The sequence below is a fragment of the Notothenia coriiceps genome, unplaced genomic scaffold (assembly GCF_000735185.1).
Source record: "Notothenia coriiceps isolate Sejong01 unplaced genomic scaffold, NC01 NC01_scaffold00036301, whole genome shotgun sequence".
NCBI classification, from domain to species: domain Eukaryota; kingdom Metazoa; phylum Chordata; class Actinopteri; order Perciformes; family Nototheniidae; genus Notothenia; species Notothenia coriiceps.
This window is the reverse complement of record NW_011369002.1, coordinates 229,232-248,660: the sequence shown is the minus strand read 5'-3', so window position 1 is coordinate 248,660 and position 19,429 is coordinate 229,232. Positions and strand designations below refer to the sequence as shown.

Sequence of the window (19,429 nt, the reverse complement as noted above, 5' to 3'; positions counted from 1 at the left end):
AAACTACCGGTAGTATAAAAACAAAAGTGGAGTAGTAAAGCCTACTTTTCTTTCCTTCATATGGCTTCAACGCTCTCTGGCTATGCAACTGTATCACAGAATGACACATGTTTATGTAAAAAATAAGTAATTGGCCATGAGAAACAGAAGCTGAAGAATACCTGGAACATGGCTGTAGAGTCCACCCTAAAGCCATCAGACCCGGGCTGTCTGACAAGGGACATGGCTGACGGATCATCCAGTGCCAGCACAGCATTAAAACTGACGTCACCAAACACACGTGCCTGAGTCTCTGGCTGTGCTTTGTCCTGTTGAGGTTTGGTGAAAGAAAGTATAACATGTTTTTCCTTTGTTGACTTTAAAATACAAGTAAGTACAAGTAAAACTGAATGTACTCACAATAATCTTGAATCTGTAGAGCAATGAAGGGGAGTCAGCCAGGCAGCCAAATTCAAACTTGGTGGGGTTGTACTTTGGCACATATCCATCCGCACCAGTGCAGAGGAACACCTTCTCTATGCTACAGAAGAAAGAGTCCCCCAGGTTCTGCACAGGGTCCACCATCACACGGCCATAGACCGTATCACCTGACATAAAGAAAGAACACATTCATCCTAAAGCTACACCCAGTTGTTATTATGAATCAAGACAGGAGGACAGACTGTTCAATGGAGGTAAATGGAAATGTATTTTAAGGTCTGTTGTGTTTTTTTTGTATGTTTAACTGATTAACTACAAATCCATGTAAATCACTGTCTCCATATCCGCAGCATGCCATTGCTTTTAAATGTATTTTCTGTTTTCTAATTTAAAAAATGCACAATTTTCAGCATATCGTCTTCATGAAGTAAACCTTGCAAATTGGTTCTCTTCCAGTATTACATTGAGATTGAAATGCTCTTAAAAATAGAAAGGATTTTTTGAGAAGGAATTTACCCTCAGAAAAGGCTACGTCAGTCTCTTGAGCAAAGCCCATGGAGCCATCAGAGAGTCCTCTTGGACAGCAGGAACATCTGAGTGTTCAGGCTGAACTCCACTGCAACTGGATCGCTTACCTAAGGAGGGATGCAAAAAGAGGTATAGGATCAATCAATTTCATTTGTACCATGGACTCATATAAGCAAGGATAACAAAGGAAGCAAGATAACCAGTGACAGACAGAGAAAGAAAATCATCCCAGGACAACATAACTTGTCACTTGTTAGTCTTAATTTTGAAAAGCTGCCTTACTTGTTGGAATCTGATGTCCAGATCGAAGGTAACAGGTTCTCTGGGACTGCAGACAGGTGGAAGAGTGTACTCCATATTCTGGGATGTTGTGCAGGGGATCAGCTTCACTGTATAAGTCCCAGAGTAGTCTCTCACCTGTAAAGAGCAAGGAGGAAAGATACCCAAGTGTGAGTCTGTATCTGTACGTCCAGCTGCTTGAGAGCACAGATTCATTCAGCGGACGTTTCAGGTTGTGCACAAACTAATTTCATCTGGTCATAGATACTCACAGCGAAGTCAGAGGTGAAGGTCCACTGCTGGACCGGCTGGTTGTAGGAAGGCTCACTCCTCACTAAGGTGAGGTTAAAGGTCAGGCCGGGGTGCTCCACACTCATTACCATGGAGGTGGCTTGGTAAGAAAGTTGAGAGGAGGAGAAGTTCATAATGGAGTACTTAATAACAATAAAAACAGGATGTGAATTCTTAAAATGCAAGTAATGAGTAAATTATAAGTGGACAGTAATTCATCTCACCTGCTCTTTGTATTCTGCCTTCAGAATGAGAGTGCACGAACAGACCCCTGAAACGAGCCTTGGTGCGGAAGTTTACCACCAAGCGTCCCTGTTCGTTGATGCGCATGCTTGTTGGATACAACGCACCTGACAAGAAGACAAAAAACACCAGATTAAAAGAAAAACTTTTGTTTTTGTGAATGATAGGCAAGAAGCACAAGGAGACATTCTCGCAGTCTTGAGAGCTTACCCTGTAGCTCGGCCTGCGGGGGGCTTCCGATGCCATCTTTCCAGAGGATGGCTGTGTCGTAAACGAAAGTGAGACGCAGCTCTGACTGCAGGTCGAAGTGCTGCCAGCCGCCCGTTCCCACCGGAGAGTGGAACACGTAGGACACATAGAGAGGCACGCGGAGGGTCACGTAGGACTGGACAAGATTCAGCACCTGTGAGGATGTTTTCAATCGTGATGAGTGAAAAACTGTTCTTATTATAATGATTGAAGTTATAAACAAGAAATCCTCAGTATTTGTGTCAAGTATTGTAATATCTTGTTGGAATAAGGGGTGATTGTAGGTGGATAAAGTATAATAGATGCTGAGAAGATGTAAAAGATCAACACATTATTCTCCTCCACGAGGTGCTTGAACTCTTTCACTCCTACTCAGTGTTTTCAAGGAGTCTTCTGTATTGTACACAACCAACCATAGTGGGCTGCAAAGTGGGCCTGTTGTTCTTTTCTATTTGTGTTTTCTTTGAATCCATTTACTTTGACAAGTCAGCCGGAAAAACTGTTCTCTCCAACATCTTATTCATTCATTTATTTCTCTAACATAAGGCCATGTTGAGATGTATTCTTAGATGTATTCCTAGGTCAGCCACTAGGTGTCTCTGCTCACCAAAATTATATAAACAATGTTGTGTGACTTAATTTGTTTAACTCAATTTTGACTTAAAGTGCAAAAGTTTCAATTTGCAAAGTCAATTACCAAAAAAATGCTGGCCAGGAAATTAATTGAAAAGAGAAACCAAGAAAATTATTTGTCAGAAGATGTTTCCGGTACGCCTCAGATCAACCACTTTTCATCACTTGAGTATATTATAATGAAACATTTTATCTCTAAAATAACATTATAATAAAATGTGCCCCTACATTAATAGTGTGGTGTAATTCCCTTGCAAACAGAGATAGTCTCCACCAAAGACCTAACCCAATCCATCATAATGTATTTCAGTAATTGGGGAATCATTGAAAATATCCGAATGAAGAAATGACTGCAAGCTGAGACAAACTACCTCAGTTCAAGGATTTTACAAAGCCATACTTTCATAACATCCTCCTAAAATAAAGGTATATTGCAAGGATCAAATAAAGCCTATTTTCACAGTGAGGTTCAAAATGATGAGGGTATTTACAATTCCCTTCAAATTATCAAGGTATTTCCTTTTCTTAAAAATTCAACCTTTCAATTAGTGCATGTTCTTCTGAGGCAAAGAGAAAAACTCTGCAGTTATGGAGACCAAATACCAAATGTTTTTTTAATTTAGTTTGGTATATTTTCCGAGAGGTAGCTGAATTATTTAACTATTAATTTTAATTGTGTTCAATTTAATTATAGCACCGTGTTTGAGCTGCAAGGCTCTGACTTTTTCACCCGCTCTGTTAGCACTTATTGGAAAAAAACTAACCGTAACCCTAGTGACAGTGTGACAGTGATCTCACTTAACGAAGTGGACTTGACTTGAGGTATTGTAGGATGACGGGTGTCATGTGCAACCGTGTGCAATCAGTTTTTATTGTGACTGGAGACAAGTCAATTAATTTCTTAGTTTTTCTCCATTTCCTTCTCTCACACACAACAAGCGGCCACACACACACGCAGTCTGATCAACAACTAGAAGCTCACAGTTCAAAGTCTTGAGGAACACAAAGGAGCAGCAGGACACAAGCTAGGGAGCAAAGGGTCTGTCTCCTAATCCACAATAACAACAAGAACCATGAGCATACTGCGGCTCTGTACAACACAAACATTGATTGCAACATCCTCTGCAATGATGCAACAACAGCTACTGGAAGTGTGTTGGCATGTAACTGACAGCCGGAACATAATGTAAAAAAAAAGCTGACATCTATATGGTTTTCAAGGGGCAACCTCTGGTTCTGAAAAGTGAAGCCAATGTGGAAGTGCGTTAAACTTGCATTCTTTCTAGAGACCAGCAGGGGGTGACTACTTGTATAGAAGTCTACGGGGGAATAACTGTCTATTCAAGTCTTCTGCACCCCAGCACATTGAGACATTTGAAAAGGAAGTACTATATAAAAGTAAAATAGATGATTAGGCATGCATATGCTTAAGGGTGGGGATAACATGTGTTTTCATTTTTACTTACAGTGTTTTTTTTTTGGTTTATGAAAGATCATTTTTACATTTTAATCACCTAGATATGTCTAGTTCAGCATTCAGTTGCTCCACCCTGTTACATTGCTGCTAGCGCCAAAAAAAAATCAAAATGGTGACCAAAATGCCAAACTCAAGCTTCAAAATTGTACTTCACACGCCAATGGGTGATGTTATGGTGGTTAAGACTGCTTCTTATGTACAGTCTATGGGTGAGTTCAACTGTAATGCCACCATGCCAGTAGAAGAAGAACTGAGCAAAGCTGCCTGATGGGTGATTTATATTTCCCCTAACCTTGACAGGATGTAGGTGTTCTGAATATATCAAAGACTTCAAATAAAATCACTTCCCTTAATCCCTCTTATGATTTCACAGATTTCCTCTGAATCCATGTTGATACAGTAGCAGTAGTTATCATTATGGCAATGACAGTGGCCATACACTGTTTGAGTGTGTATTTTTCTGTGTGCATATGTTTTCATGCACACAATCACACGCTGCGGCCCAGAGCTGGCAAACACACACACACAAAAACGTGCTGTGAATGGGACATAAAATGTAGGCAAACAGAAATGGGGCCATTCTGTGTGTGCGAGCCTTTCATTCGGCGGGCTGTAAATAGACTGAACATACAGAAAGAGACACACAGGTGGACACACACAGCGCAAAGGCTAACAGTCAAACAGATGTACATATAAACCCTAGATTGGAATGTATATGCTGTGGAGAAATGTACACAGAAACACACACACACACACCTGTCCATCAGTCCCTATGGTGCCTCCGCAGTCAGTGAGCAGCTCAGACATGTGGTAGTAACTGGTGAACTCCCAGAGACAGGCCTCCAGGTTGAGGTTCCTGTAGAAGCGCAATGTGCTGTTCCCCCGCAGAGAGTCGCTGAACTGATACGGCGCTGTGTCTCCGATGCTTTCGGGGCTGCGCGTAGAGGCGGTGATGAAGCTGTGACCGGTGGTGACCTCGTTGTAATCCAGCAGGTTGGAGCAGCGATGGTTCCCGACCCGGGTCCCGTCTGGACTGAGAGTCAGTTCAAAGTTCATGAGAGGGCGAGTCGAGATCACCGGCAGCATTCCTGCAAGGAGAAAAATGTGATTCTGACTGTGTCCAACTATCTTTGATAACTGTACTGAGATAGAAATGTCCAAAAACTTAGTGGAAAGAAATAGTGGAGCCAAAAGTGATTAAAAGAAAAGCAGGGAAGCCAAGGAAAAAATATGAAGAAGAACACCTGGAAGAGACGTTGCAGAAGGAAACTGATTAAAAATCAAGGAGAGAATGTTAAGTGGAGGGTGAGCTGGAGGGGTGCTACAGCGGGGTTCGATACAACTCAGCAGGATCTACATTCTGGCTGTCACACCCCTGAGAATCCACGGACGGGAATTTTACACACACTACATTACACTTCACTTGATCTGTGGCACGTGGTCCTGCCTCCAGCTCCAACCTACCATCGATGTGAGGCATGGTGACAGTCACTTTGATGAGGTTGGGGTGTTTCGGGTCGTCTACTCCAGTGTAGCGTAGCTTGGCAGAGAAAGGCTCAGCGCCAACAGTCCCCATCTTGCGTGGTTGACACATACCTTAACAAGACAGAAGAGCGGAGAGAGATGTTCTGAACACAAGGACACACTTCAAAACGTTGGAGGAAACAAGAAAGACCAGCTCAGTGGCTTTGATTTGAGTAATGTTAACATTTTGGTAATGTCATATTCTGCTGAATAATCGTTTCTCAGTACTTGCCTGAACTATTTCTGAGTCTTTTTTTGCATTTCTTATAAAACATTGCCTGAGAGACTGTACCTGAACTTGTTGCAATCAGGATATATGTATGTGATAAGGATGGTTTTAATTTTCTTTACTTTAGAGGAAAAAATGTATTTTTGACAGTTTAAGTTATAAAGCAACTACCTTTATTAATATATTATCATATTAAGATTTTTACATAGAGAATAAGTGATGATGACCAGACAATTGAACTTTCACATTAATGAATCAGTGATAATCCATTACAGTCACATTTAATAAAATAATACTCACAGGGAGCAATCTTTCATTTTAATATCATTAAGTGATTTAGCTTATAATACCATTTTCAATATTCAAAACAGTAGGTACTTTTCATTCAAAAGCACTATTGCATTCATGCTTGGAGTACAAAGCCCTTTTGGTTCTCTTTGTAACAAGGAGCCAAATCCCTGTCCAAGTCCCCCTCCAGAAAACTGGCATCCCAAGACACGGAGAGAGACAGACGGGTTGTTCTGTCCTCACCTTCCTCCTGGCTGACGGTGATGATGGGGCTGCTGAGCTCTAAACCCTCATCCCCATTAGAATTCACTGCCCTGGCAGCGCACTGGACCCTGGAGCCTGCCTGGAAGTACACTGAGTCCAATGTGATCATCTTGGAGGACGTGAAGAAGGTGTCGAAGTCCACCTCTCTCATGGGACTGGTGACACCATCAGGGCCAGCTGGGGCGCTGATGAGCCAGCGGTAGCGGGTCAGGGTGTTGTTGATGTGCTCGCTGACACAGATAGAGCCGGTTTTGTCATAGTCGGGGTATTTTGTATTGCAAGCCTGAAGGATGGATATGGAGTAAAAGCAGGAGTGGGCGGGCAGAGAGGGACAGCAAAGAGATGGGAGATTCATCAGATGCCAGAGGACAGAAGGAGAACGAGGTGCAGAAAACAAACAAAATACAACTCTTGGCAAGGTGTATGTTAGCTCTTAAAATTGTATTTGAGATCATACAAATATGGAAATAAAGGGAGAATCTTTGAAGTGTTTGCCTAGATATACTTTTAAACATGTTGCCCCTGATGAGGCACTCAACCCTTCAGTTTTTACAAGACCGCTTCTGCTTCATCTGTCTTCCAGCAGGAAACACACACACGAACACACGCACGCACGCACGCACGCACGCACGCACGCACGCACGCACGCACACACACACACACACACACACACACACACACACACACACACACACACACACACACACCCACAGTAGTCATCTGAGAGCCAAATTACTTAACACATCACGAAAATCCACTGGAGTGTCTCACCGACCCTATGTTCTAAAGTGGAAGTTATTCTCCTGTGTGTGAAAACACGAGGACTGTGGCCTACTAAACTGTGTAATGTGTCTTTTAAGGACGGACTGGCGAACTCCAGAAGGACAGCTTAACTTTAGCAGAAGAAAAGTAAGTACGGGTCCTAAGGGATAAAAATATGCCTTCCTCTCTCAGAGGATGTGGGTCTTAGTAAGGTCCTGGTAAATCATTCATTCTTTCCCTTTCCCAGGCGTTGCTAAAGTTTTCTGTTTTTTGTAGAACATGGAATAAAATGCAATACATTTCAATTTGACTCACCGTGACACAGATGACTGGATAGCCGGCTGGGGGATGGAGGTTGTCTGGTGTCCTGGCAACGTCGTCGTAGTGTAGCAGGGACACCACGTTAGGCAGGGAGGGGAAGGTGACATCAGCCATGCTGTTGGTCTCCTCGATGTAAACTATCACTTTAGTTACCTGTCGCGGAGTAAAGATGTGTAAGTCTACTGGGAACTACTGACAAAGTGCTGTTTGGCAATCAAGACACAATGAGCTACTATCAATGACATGATTAAAGTCATCACAGAGCTGGATGTGTTACAATGTAACTCTCTGGCTGCTTCTCTTTTATCTTTTCTCTCATTCCTCTCACTCTGTTTTCTTCTGGATATCATCTATTATTTATTGTGAAATGTTTTCATTACACTCTTTGCTGCAACTACAGTAAAGTGCTCCTTTTGTCTGGGCGAGTACACCCAAAAGAGATCCCTGGTCTCAGTGGGACTGACCTGGATAAGGATGGGTCAAATCAGAAGGAAATGAACAAGTTGTTCCAGCTTTCTTACATTCTCGTCAAGCTTAAATTGCTAAACAGTCAGTGTCAGGGTTTTGTTTGATTTGATGTGTGATGGTTAGGCATTTGTTACCTGAGTTTCAGCCACCATGTTTTCATCAGGCTTCAGGTGGAGAGTAAAGGCTTCCCTCATCTCTCGGACGCCATCAAACAACACCTCCACCTCCACCACATGTTCCTTATCCCCTTGGTTAAACTCAATGTCTGGGCAATCACAAACAAACATAAGCATTAGGGAAAGCAATTTCAAACAGATCAGAAGTAGAACAAGTGTAATGCATCAATGGTCCTGGTACCTTGAGTAATTACTGTTTTGTGAAATATTCAGTGGTGACAAAACATTCAGGTAACATCAAGGCCGGGTTTCTCTTGTGAATTATATATTTAAAAAATAATAATTCAACAACCCAATCCATGTTTTGTCACTTCAGTGAATGCTTAAGTAAAACGCTATGCAGGATTTATTTGCATAGTGCCAAAGGTGTTTCATCTTCTATTGAGGTTAGTAATAGAGCTTTGCATTTCAAATGTGCTGCACTGAGACAATATTGTGCCAAATGGGAAATACCACACCGTATGATTCAAAACTGCTGGGAAAATTTGAACAGTGGGTAGGCAACTATGATTTGAATAGACTGAATATATTCATATAAATATTTCAAACCTTGATTAGGCTGAAAAAGGTTCACTGCACTAAAAGCTGAATGGACGGAGAGAAAGATTTCACCATGCTGACAAAGCACGAGGTAAACTGAAATAAAATTAAAAAAATGACATGACCCTCCACTAGACTATTGCAGAGATTACCTTTGCCCACTTTGGATGAAATTAAAAATCAATGACCCTCGCCAAAATACATCCCTATGCCCACTTTTATTAACTCAAGACTTCTATAGGGAGCCTTGTTTCAAAACTTCTCTTATTACTGTAGCTGCAGCAAATGCATAACAGTAATAAATCAGAATGGTATCTGCGGACCGCAGGTAAGAAGAAAAGTTATGTATCATGTGAATTTCTAATGTAATGGTTCTGTAACTGAGGTTTAAGAAACAAGTTGAACATGTTTAATGTCAACAGCATTATTTTTTAAAGTGCAAATCATATTAACATTCGCTAACCATGCTGGTGATGTGTTAGATCTTTCAGAATGGATCCACTGGTCTCCAATGTTTCCCTGTAACTAAGACACTGCCTGAGATATATAAAATGTTGTGTGTAAGGTTTACCTTGAGACACAGGGTAGTAGTCCTCCCCTGAGATAGCAGACCCATCTTTAGTGTGAACACGAACCACTGAAACCTTTGATGTGTCACCCACTCGTACCACAGGGATCCTAACAGTTGCCACGGTGCCGGCTTCCTTCGGTTCACTTACGCTCATCTTGGTTTCCAAAAAACGTATGATTGGTTCTGGGGTGCACAGAAAGTGAGATATGTGTAATAAAATGTTAACACAGCATGGACATAAATCACTAATTATCACGTTAATTAATACTGCTGGTCAAAATTACAGTTTTATCACGTGTTCAGGTTTATGACATATGTTTTATAGTTCACCAATTCACATTATAAAAAACTGGATAACCTGCTTTTTATTTATTCTATATTTCATGTTTGACTTTCCTCCCCCTTCTCATATAACTTACTGTCAGCTGTGTCCTTGATTTTCACCAGGGTCTCCTTCAGAGCTCCCACTGATGCTCCAAACTGTGAGTCGCTCTTCGGGTTTCCTAAGACCAATCGCAGCTCTTCTCCTTCCTCGTACAGCGTGTCATCAACCAGTGACAAAATACATGGCTTCTCTGCCTCTCCTAGAGCAAACAGCAAGATGGGGATGACAGGAAATGTAAAAAAATAACTCAGGTGGATGTAGCGATAGAATCAGCTCTCAAATCGTTTTTAAAATTTTTTTTACAGCATATTCCAACCTATTTATATAACTTGAAGCCACGTAACATTAGTTCAATTACTCTTGAGTTTTGGAAGCTGTTTCCACATATTGTGTTAAAGGAAACGCTGAATATGACAGCACGACGGGTAATGTGTGGAAAATAGATAAACTTGCAAGCTCTTGTGACATCTGCAAGGCACTGCTGATTTAAAAAAAAGAATGTGTGAAGAAAAACTGTTTATTGTTAAGAGCTGTTAGTTGAATTCAAATAGCATTAACTCTCAAGACACAAGCTGAATAAAAACAAAGAACGAGAGAAAATACATACTGACATACTTATTACACAGTATATTACACTTACTGTGATTATGGAAATACCTGGTAGGAAAATAATTATAGATGTTTCTGTGTTGGGTCGCTCATCAAAGTCGGAGGCGACCTGTGCCGAGCCCTGACGGGTGTAACAGCGCACCGTGGATCTGTGTGTGATGTCCCCGCTGCGGTACACTGTCGCTGTGAGGTGACCATCGCTCTCCTCTCCAGAGTACACCGGCTCACGAAACTGGACCTTCGGCACTGTCAGTCAAAAAGGTAGTTCAATCACATATGAAAAAGCAAGTAATAATGTTTCCTATGCTGTATCACCTGAATTTAATGGAACCTCATGATTTAAGAAAGCAAATTAAATAACAGAGATGTCACACACATTTGTTTTCCGACTGTTGTTAAGTTGTGTTTAGTTGATAAACTGAAGTGTGTAGAAGTCTGACGATAAAAAACAGACAATGGTCCTTTGTCTTTCATATTCTATGCTTAAGGCAATTATCTTAACTATTATTAAAAAATGTATCCATATTGTGCGTTTCACCAAGAAAAACACAATTAAAAACATGCTAATACATAAATACAAGAGTCTACAGCATTGCTAGCAGCTTTGAGACTATACTTTGGCACAGCGATGACTTGAGTTAAATGCTAACGTTAGGAACATGCTCCCAATGACAATGCTAACACAATAACCGCTTGAGTTTAGCGTCTTAGCTAACAATGGCTAACTAGCATTAAACAGAAAGCACAGCTGATGCTGATGGGAATATTATAAACCATAAAACAGTATTGGACAAATTACAATTTTGGTGCTGGTGTTAAGTAAACATTTTAAATTCACCAAAGTTATTTAAATTCATCCTGAGGGGGACATGAAATTATAACAAACACATCAAGTAGATTTGAATATATTTAGCAGGATATTATCATCAAACTCATTTGGATTCATCTCCTCGGCACCATGGCTGTCTTCACCTAATACAGTCAAGGCATTTAGTGTCGCAGCTTAAAGAAAAGTATGGGAATCCCCCCTTTTTCCTCTGGGGCCCATGAATGTCTGTTTTAAATTGTCAGGACCTTCAACTGAAATGAGGAGAGGATTTCATAAAAGATTAGAGGTAAACAAAGTCTCTCACAGTCAGACACAGAGTCATTGATGAAGACTGTAGCCATCCCAGGTTCCCCCAGAATGCCGTTCACTGGCATACGGAGGACAAACTCAAAGCTCTCAATGCCCTCCAGCTCTGGTTGTCCCAGGTCATCCAGAATGGTGACTCTGAAGGTCTGCATGCTGACGCCCGGGGCGAAGTCCAGGTTAAGACTGATGCCCACGTAGTCAATACCGGCTAGAGGAAGGACAGAGAGGGGTTGAAAGGACGGGAAAATGGGCAGAAGGCAGTGAGATCTTATCTGCAATTTCAAAGATTCCGATCAATCACAAGCAACACTTTTCTATTAGCGGTGTATTACCTTCTGCAGAGACAGGCTCGGCCTTGCGAGAGCGCACGGTGGCGGAGGCCGTCTTGGACAGATCTGTCCCCGTCCTCCACACTTTGACCTCCACGTATCCATCACTCTCATCCACATGATACTCCACCTCTCCAAAGTAAAACACTGGAGCTGTAGAAAAAGGGAAAAAATTAATGTGAAGCATTTGTTTAATCTTTTATAATCCTGTAATTTTGACATGAATTCCAGACTGATCAGTTCACATTTGGTCACACGTGAGTTAACCTTTTTATTGCTCCCTTAATTATCTCATGTTGCTTTGAAACTTAACTCAAACTCCATCTCATAATTTCGATTGACACTGTTATTCTACTTTTTGTTTAATGTTAACATTACTTGTCTCCTCTACTTATGAGTGCACCTGTGGTAGCATTAGGGTTTTCAGAAAGCCACCCGTAGTCTGACAGGATCTATTTGTAAAGCCAGCAGACGGACACAGAGGTCAAACAGCGACAGCCCATTAGTCTGAAGTTTAACTGCAGGGGAGCGCGACCTTTCAACCTTTCCTGGCCTCTCATCCCACCTCATTGTTACTATTCTTTTGACGGAAACCACTAAGTACTTTGAACAAAAAAAGACCAAGTTAGCACTGAAAAAACAAGGCCTCTATATTTGCGTGCGTGTGTGTGTGTGTGTGTGTGTGTGTTTGTGGTGTGTCTCTTTCTCTGAATGTGGTATAGTGAGACGGTGAGACATAGAGAAAGCAGCCCCCTAGGCTGCTCAAAGGTTTGTTTGAACTGGCATTGTTTCCTGAGGCAGCAAAGTGGAGGGAGTCCAATGTGTATTTGACAGCTTCATCTCTCACAAACCCCCCCGTCAAGTCCAAAAAAACTGACAGAATAAAAGTTCCTCTGTCTCCCTTTTAAGATGCCACTCACTCGCACATGGCTCCTTTCTTTTATTCTGGCATATAATCCAAAAATAGAATGCGTAATCACATTTTTTCGTGTGGTGATCAAACGCTTAAGCAGAGTTTTATCCTTTCCTGAATATTTCTTTACTGATAGATAAACTTTTTATATACTTTATCTGGGCCAGATGACAACACCTAAGTATAGTGTACATATGCAAATAAGGACATTTACTGAAGTTACATTTTGAATCTCACTTGAACAGCGCCAGTGACAGCTCAGGGCACAGTGAGTCTCACATATCAAGTGCAGCCTGTTTCTTCTCTTGCTATCAAAAGACTCAATGCATCTGTCTGTTTCTAATACCCTTTACTCCCACGCACTTGGTTACACACTCACAGATGTTGCACTGGTTTGTGATGCAAATAGTATTAGAGTATTTGCACAACGGCACAATAAACGGAAAATGACAGATGGTGTAGGTGGGAAAAACTCACCATATTCTCTGATTCATTATGTGGGCTGGTAAGTGTTTTTGTTTAATGAGTATTATTGCTTTAATGCCTGCCTTTGTAGTGTAAACATGTAGCATAACTGTAAATAATATGTAAGCAATCTGGCACACATTCCTTTTATGCCCGAGGAGGAAACTTCTGCTTGAGTGCTAATATACATGTCTGAAATCACACATGTCCTGACTGCACCCGGAGACGACAAATTCTCGACACCACAAGAGGGAATTGAGTGATGACTGAGGAGTGAGAACTGCATCCTCTCTGCCCTCTGGGAACACGCATGTGGTTTAGCACTCTGAAGTGTGTGTGAGGGCTGGGGAAGGTGTTGAGCCAAATAGTGATAATTACTATGTGTGGGTGTTTGTAGCCATTTGTGTGTCACTGTGCTTTTAAATACAGTTTATAGAGCATTCTCAGCTGTCCTCTAAAAAAGGGCCCTTTTTGAAGGAGATGACTAATAAAATCCTACAAAATTGTCTTGAAATATCCCCCTGGAGCATGTGTTGTTTTTTTAAGTGATAAACCTCCCATTGGTGCGTGGGGTTTGTATGTTCTGCTACATATATCATGCTAATTGTTTCTAATCTTTCTTAAAAAGGGTTCTTTTTTATTGTGAAATTATACACAGTTTTATTGTTTTAAGCCTTTAAAACACATCTACCATTTCTTTGTTTCTCTTAACATATGCAACCGAGGTGTCACCAGAGTCTGCAAGTAAACACTGCTTTACTTTGTTTTTGTTTTCATCCGTGGGTAAAATGCAAGCAGGTAATGAAATGAGTCAACATTTTGCACTTTAGCATTTAGAGCAACAAGAAACATTCATTTGTTTCTTATTTAAAGTGGACCTATTATGCTATATTCGAAACATATAGGGCCATACCTATACAAAACATATCTGTGAAGTTTTTTGCTTAAAATACCAAACAGTTCACCCATTGTAGCATGCCTCATACTGCTCATACCCCTTTTTTGCAGCCCTGTTAGACAAACGCAAATTTTGGGTCCTTAGCTTTAAAAAAAAAAAAAAAGAGGAGGCGGAGCTAATGCCTGATCAGAATTCTACCGGAGATAAAGTTAAATTCTGCTGTGATAAAACGCCATCCTGTTCGAAACCACATCAAAGATTATTTCTGAAACAGTATGGAGCTCAAATGCTTTTTCTCTTGCAGGTTTATCACAAGGTGAGTTCCTTTTTTTATTTCCTGCTTTTTAAACACATGTGCTCTCCAGTACAGGTTAGCCCTGAGTGTTAGCGAGGCTTGCTAATGTAAACAAGACGAGATTACGTCCAAAACAAATCTGTATCCGCTCGTTGTACACCCGTTTTTAAAAGATTTGGGTATGGAGGAAAAGAGAAAGGGTTTTATTTTCTGCCGCTGCGTGAGACACATACATACTTATGTATAAAAGACATCAAAAAGTGCATTTTGCATGATAGGTCCCCTTTAAGTTAAGGCTGATGTGGAAATCATTGACATATGTATTTCCTTTCTTCTCCTTTTCATATTGAATGTGTATTCTGTATGTAACAACATTAAAGGAGTTTAAGGAAAATATTGAAAGAAAAAAACGTTCTTAAAGTTTGCGGCGTATATGCTGATTGAGGAAATGAAATGTAAGTAAGAAGATGGCATGATTGTATTTTAAACATTTACAATTGAAACACTTTTAAATAATGGAATGGGCTTCCAATAATGACAATAGGTAAAGGAGTGTGAAGTCTGCAGTAATATTTCTCCAGAAGTGTTTCAAAACCCAGCTTTTTTTATCTTCAGCAAAGGCATAATGTACAAACGAGCAATGGGCAAGCAATTCTGCTGCTTTGGGAGTGTGGCCAACAGAAACGCTGCCCTAATATTGAAATGAAGGACTGGGTTTCCAAAAAAATACTCAGAGCTAATCTACAATTTTACAAACTCAGCTGGTGCCATATGCACCCGACTGAGAGAGACTGAGTGTCCTTTCTCCTTGGTATGGTGCAAGGAGATGACAACGCTCACTTTGAGTCAGAGGGTGCAGCCATGCGGAGCACAACACTCAGGGAGACAGGTACTGTAGAGTTTAATCTGGTAAAGAACTAAATCTAGCAGACACCCCTGGATTTTTTGGTGAGAGAGAGGGGGAGAGAGAGAGGGTGAGGAGTGGGTAGTGGAAAAATAGATGGAAGGAGAATGGTGGACTAAACTTGACTCTAACCTGAGGGAAGGAAAAATGGGGCAAGGGAGAGCACTAGCAGTCACACTTGGAGTTTTACAAGTGCTTTTTTTTTTTTACCACTTACCTTTGATGCATGATTTGAGGTCTACCGTTAACACACACAGACCCACACACACATAAGCATGCATGCACAGCAGACCACCATACACACGAGTAAACACAGAGCATTATAACTGTTGTTTCTTCCCTGGCTGTTGTTGTTGTTGTTGGCTGCATTAAAGTGAGGAGGGTGCCGTTATTAGAGCACTGTCAGACACTGTATTGTCCTCTGGGAGGCAACAAATGTCCTCTCTCACTGGAGTTGGGTTTTCACAAACACATTTTCCATTCCTTTGAACTTAGCACTAAGACTGAAGTGTTCTGATAGTATACTAACAATCAGACAGTGTGTCATGTTTCTCGTTAACTAGCCCCCAGATGCCTTCATGCACACACAACCAACCACACATATACACATTCAATTTGGCACAATTGTTTGTATACATAAATGAGTTGTCTTCGGTCTGACACTGGCATGACAAGTCCTCTCTGACACAAATAATTGATGACATGGAAACTAAAAGAGAAATACTCTATATATGTAAGGAGACTTAATTTTTTCAAAAGATATTTAGTCATTTTAACTTCCCCCTGGCACACACACAACACGTTTTTATGCTGAAGAAACTTGCAATTCACTTTTTTACTTTTCCCCCCTGACTAAATCCAGTCATAATTTAAACCAATATGCCTGAATTATTACAAACTTCTGATATGACTATTCTCCTTGCTCTAAGTATGTAACACTGCCTGATGAATTTTTTATTTTGGATGGCAGTTGAAAGTAGACAACTCTATCCCACTACATAATGACTCATAGTAAGTTCAATTTCTATTGAACAAGGTAAGAGAGCAGTAGGAATTATGTAAAAATGAATTCAGGGCACAGCTAAATTATATATTATAATATAAAAAGGTAATTTACACTGAGTTGAACTAGATGTAGGTCAATTTAATCTTCTTCCACTGTTGAAAGACTTCTATGACATGATCTATTAGGTCTTGATATTATCATCATCAACCCCTTTTTCAAATTGCAGGAATATGACCAAAATGTATTACACAAGTACTCCCTTTTACTGTTACAATGCAATTCAACAAGACACCTGGAGCAGAAACATTCATCCTTTCTTAGTCTATTAAGTAAATCAATGCAGAATATGGAGATAATGGAGAATGCCTGTATATTGCAATAAGTATTCCCCAGCTGGCTTATTCATCCCTAGATAAAACCTCTGCTTGTTTCTATGCCTGTCATGAGATGTAATCTGCTTTGTCCATACAATGTTGTAACAGGATAAACAAAGACCAGGGACATACTGTAATGTTGTCCCAATGGACCCCTGTGTGAGTCCCGACATTAATTAAAATTCCCTGAATGACAGCGAGACAGGAGTGTGATTCCCTGTGTCTGCTGCGGGTGAAGAGACTATGTCAGGGTGTTTTCAACATGCCTCAACAGCCTGTCTGTAAACAAGCTTAATTAGGAAAATATGTGACATGAAGACTCTGAAAGAAATACGCCAGAACGTCTAGCAAAGTGGCAAATGTGTGTGTGTCAATATTATGTTTTTTAACCTTAAAGACCTAGACGTACACATCAAACTGATAATTCTCCACCTTTCTTCATCATAATCTTTCCTCGGCTATAACATCGGAAATGAATAGAACTATAGGGGCATGCCTTACCATCATTCGTGTCTTCCAAGATGTTGACTTTGGAGGTGGGGTAGTGCTTTCCCAGACGCCCCCCGACAGGCAGTGACAGAGTGACGTTGAAGCTCTCTTCTCCCTCGTACAGAGAGTCGTCGATAACCACCACGCGACACTGCTTCTCCCTCTCACCCTTTTCAAAGCGAAGGACGCTGCCATGCTCCTCCGGGCGGGAGATGAAATCCGAGTAAGACAGGACGGTGGTTGGAATCGTCCCTGAAGCAGAACCTTCACAGGGACCAGAAAAAGAAGAGACGACAGTGACAGGAGTTGTACCTCTGCTTGAGGTACAACCTTTTCCTTTAAGGGAAACATTTTATTTAAGTACTTATTATTATATATATTTCAACTAATCAAATGTGAAAAGTAGTTGAGTAAATTTGAAGGATGATGCACACATCGGACTTACAAACAAACATTAATAAGATACAAGTTACAAGATACATTTCCCCTTTCTGTTCCTGTAGTCATAATGGCTGTAACCATAATGGTGTGTCCTTTAATTGGCTCTCATCACGTCATTGTTTCTGTTTAAATGCTAGAACACAATAGGAACATTCCATCCTCGCAAGTTTTCTCAAAATCGAACCTGTNACAGGGTGAAAATTAGAATTAAACGTAATAACTGTGTGGAAAAAGTTATCATAAGGGCCTAAAGATGAGAAAACACAATGCTTACAGGACTGTCTCAGAAAATTAGAATATTGTGATAAAGTTCTTTATTTTCTGTAATGCAATTAAAAAAACAAAATGTCATACATTCTGGATTCATTACAAATCAACTGAAATATTGCAAGTCCTTTTATTATTTTAATATTGCTGATTATGGCATACAGCTTAAGAAAACTCAAATATCTATCTCTAAATATTAGAATATCATGAAAAAGTATACTAGTAGGGTGTTCAACGAAGCACTTGAATCGTCTAATTAACTCGAAACACCTGCAAGGGTTTCCTGAGCCTTGAAAAACACTCAGCTTGGTTCAGTAAACTAAATCACAAGTATGGGGAAGACTGCTGATCTGACTGCTGTCCAGAGGACCGTCATTGACACCCTCCATCAGGAGGGTAAGACACAAAAAGAAATTTCTCAAAGAGCAAGCTGTTCACAGAGTGCAGTTTCAAAGCACATCCACAAAAAGTCTGTTGGAAGGGGGAAATGTGGCAGGAAACGCTGCACAACCAAGAGAGATGACCGCAGCCTTAACAGCATTGTGAAGAAGAGTCGCTTCCAGAATTTGGGGGAGCTTCAAAGACAGTGGACTGAAGCTGGAGTCCAGGTATCAAAAGTCACTGTTCACAGACGTGTCCGGGNTCCTCCCCTCTGTCTGTCTTGTCTTACAGCCTGTCTGTCTCTCTTCACCACCTGTCTGTCTCCTACCACCTGTCTGTCTCTCTTACACCTCTCTGTATCTCTAACCACCTGTCTGTCTATCCTACCCACCACTGTATGTCCTCTCTTACACCTTGTCTGTCTTCTCTAACGACCTTATGTCTCTCTTACCACCTGTCTGTCTATCTAGACCACCTGTCTGTCTCTCTAACCACTGTTTGTCTCTCTTACGACCCGTGCTTATCTCTCTAACCACCTGTCTGTCTATTAACCCCCTGTCTGTCTCCCTTACCACCCGGTTGTCTCTCTAACCACATGTCACCTTGGTCTATCCCCACCTGTCTTCTCTCTAATCCACCTGTCTGTCTCTCTTACGCCCGTGTGTCATCTCTAACCACCTGTCTGTCATATCTACCCTGTTCTGTCTCCTACACCGTCGCGTCTCTTAACACATGCGTCTACCCTGTCTGTTTCTCTTTACCACCGTGTCTGTCTCTCAACCACCTGTCTGTCTCTCCAACCTTGTCTGTCTCTCTACCACCCGTGTGATCTCTCTAACCACTGTCCGTCTACCACCACCTGTCTGTCTCTCGAACACTTTTCTGCTATCCACGCATTGTCTGTTTCTTTCTACCCACCGTCTGCTCTCGAACCACCGATTGCTCTCTGACCACCTGTCCGTTTATCCAACCCACCTGTCTGTCTCTCGACACTGTGCTCTATCCTCTCCACCACCTGTCTTCTTCTCTAAGCCACCTGTCTTCTCTCTAACCACCTGTCTGGTCTTCTTACCACCCGTGTGTCTCCCTCTAACCACCTGTCCCGTCTATCTAACCACCGTTCTTCTCTCTAACCCTGTCTGTCTGTCCACCAACCACCTGTATGTCTCTTTTAACCACTTTCTTTCTATCCACCACGCTGCCTGTCTCTCTACCCGTGTGCTCTCTAACCCCCTGTCCGTCGGTATCTAACCACCTGCTGTCCTTAACCCTCGT

The 19,429-nt window shown here is 41.3% G+C and overlaps 1 protein-coding gene across 1 annotated transcript in view; it reads right to left on the bottom strand.

Annotated features, from left to right (window-relative positions):
* LOC104963487 (FRAS1 related extracellular matrix 2) overlaps positions 1 to 19,429 on the bottom strand; it is a 56,561-nt gene that overhangs the window by 2,823 nt on the left and 34,309 nt on the right. The window contains 19 exon segments of the mRNA XM_010792083.1: positions 162 to 308; positions 400 to 587; positions 937 to 989; positions 991 to 1,055; positions 1,231 to 1,365; positions 1,500 to 1,618; positions 1,743 to 1,868; positions 1,972 to 2,164; positions 4,877 to 5,208; positions 5,585 to 5,716; positions 6,405 to 6,708; positions 7,503 to 7,661; positions 8,111 to 8,241; positions 9,264 to 9,446; positions 9,683 to 9,847; positions 10,306 to 10,503; positions 11,391 to 11,600; positions 11,725 to 11,874; positions 17,078 to 17,329. Coding sequence (XP_010790385.1) covers positions 162 to 308; positions 400 to 587; positions 937 to 989; positions 991 to 1,055; positions 1,231 to 1,365; positions 1,500 to 1,618; positions 1,743 to 1,868; positions 1,972 to 2,164; positions 4,877 to 5,208; positions 5,585 to 5,716; positions 6,405 to 6,708; positions 7,503 to 7,661; positions 8,111 to 8,241; positions 9,264 to 9,446; positions 9,683 to 9,847; positions 10,306 to 10,503; positions 11,391 to 11,600; positions 11,725 to 11,874; positions 17,078 to 17,329 — 3,242 coding nt within the window.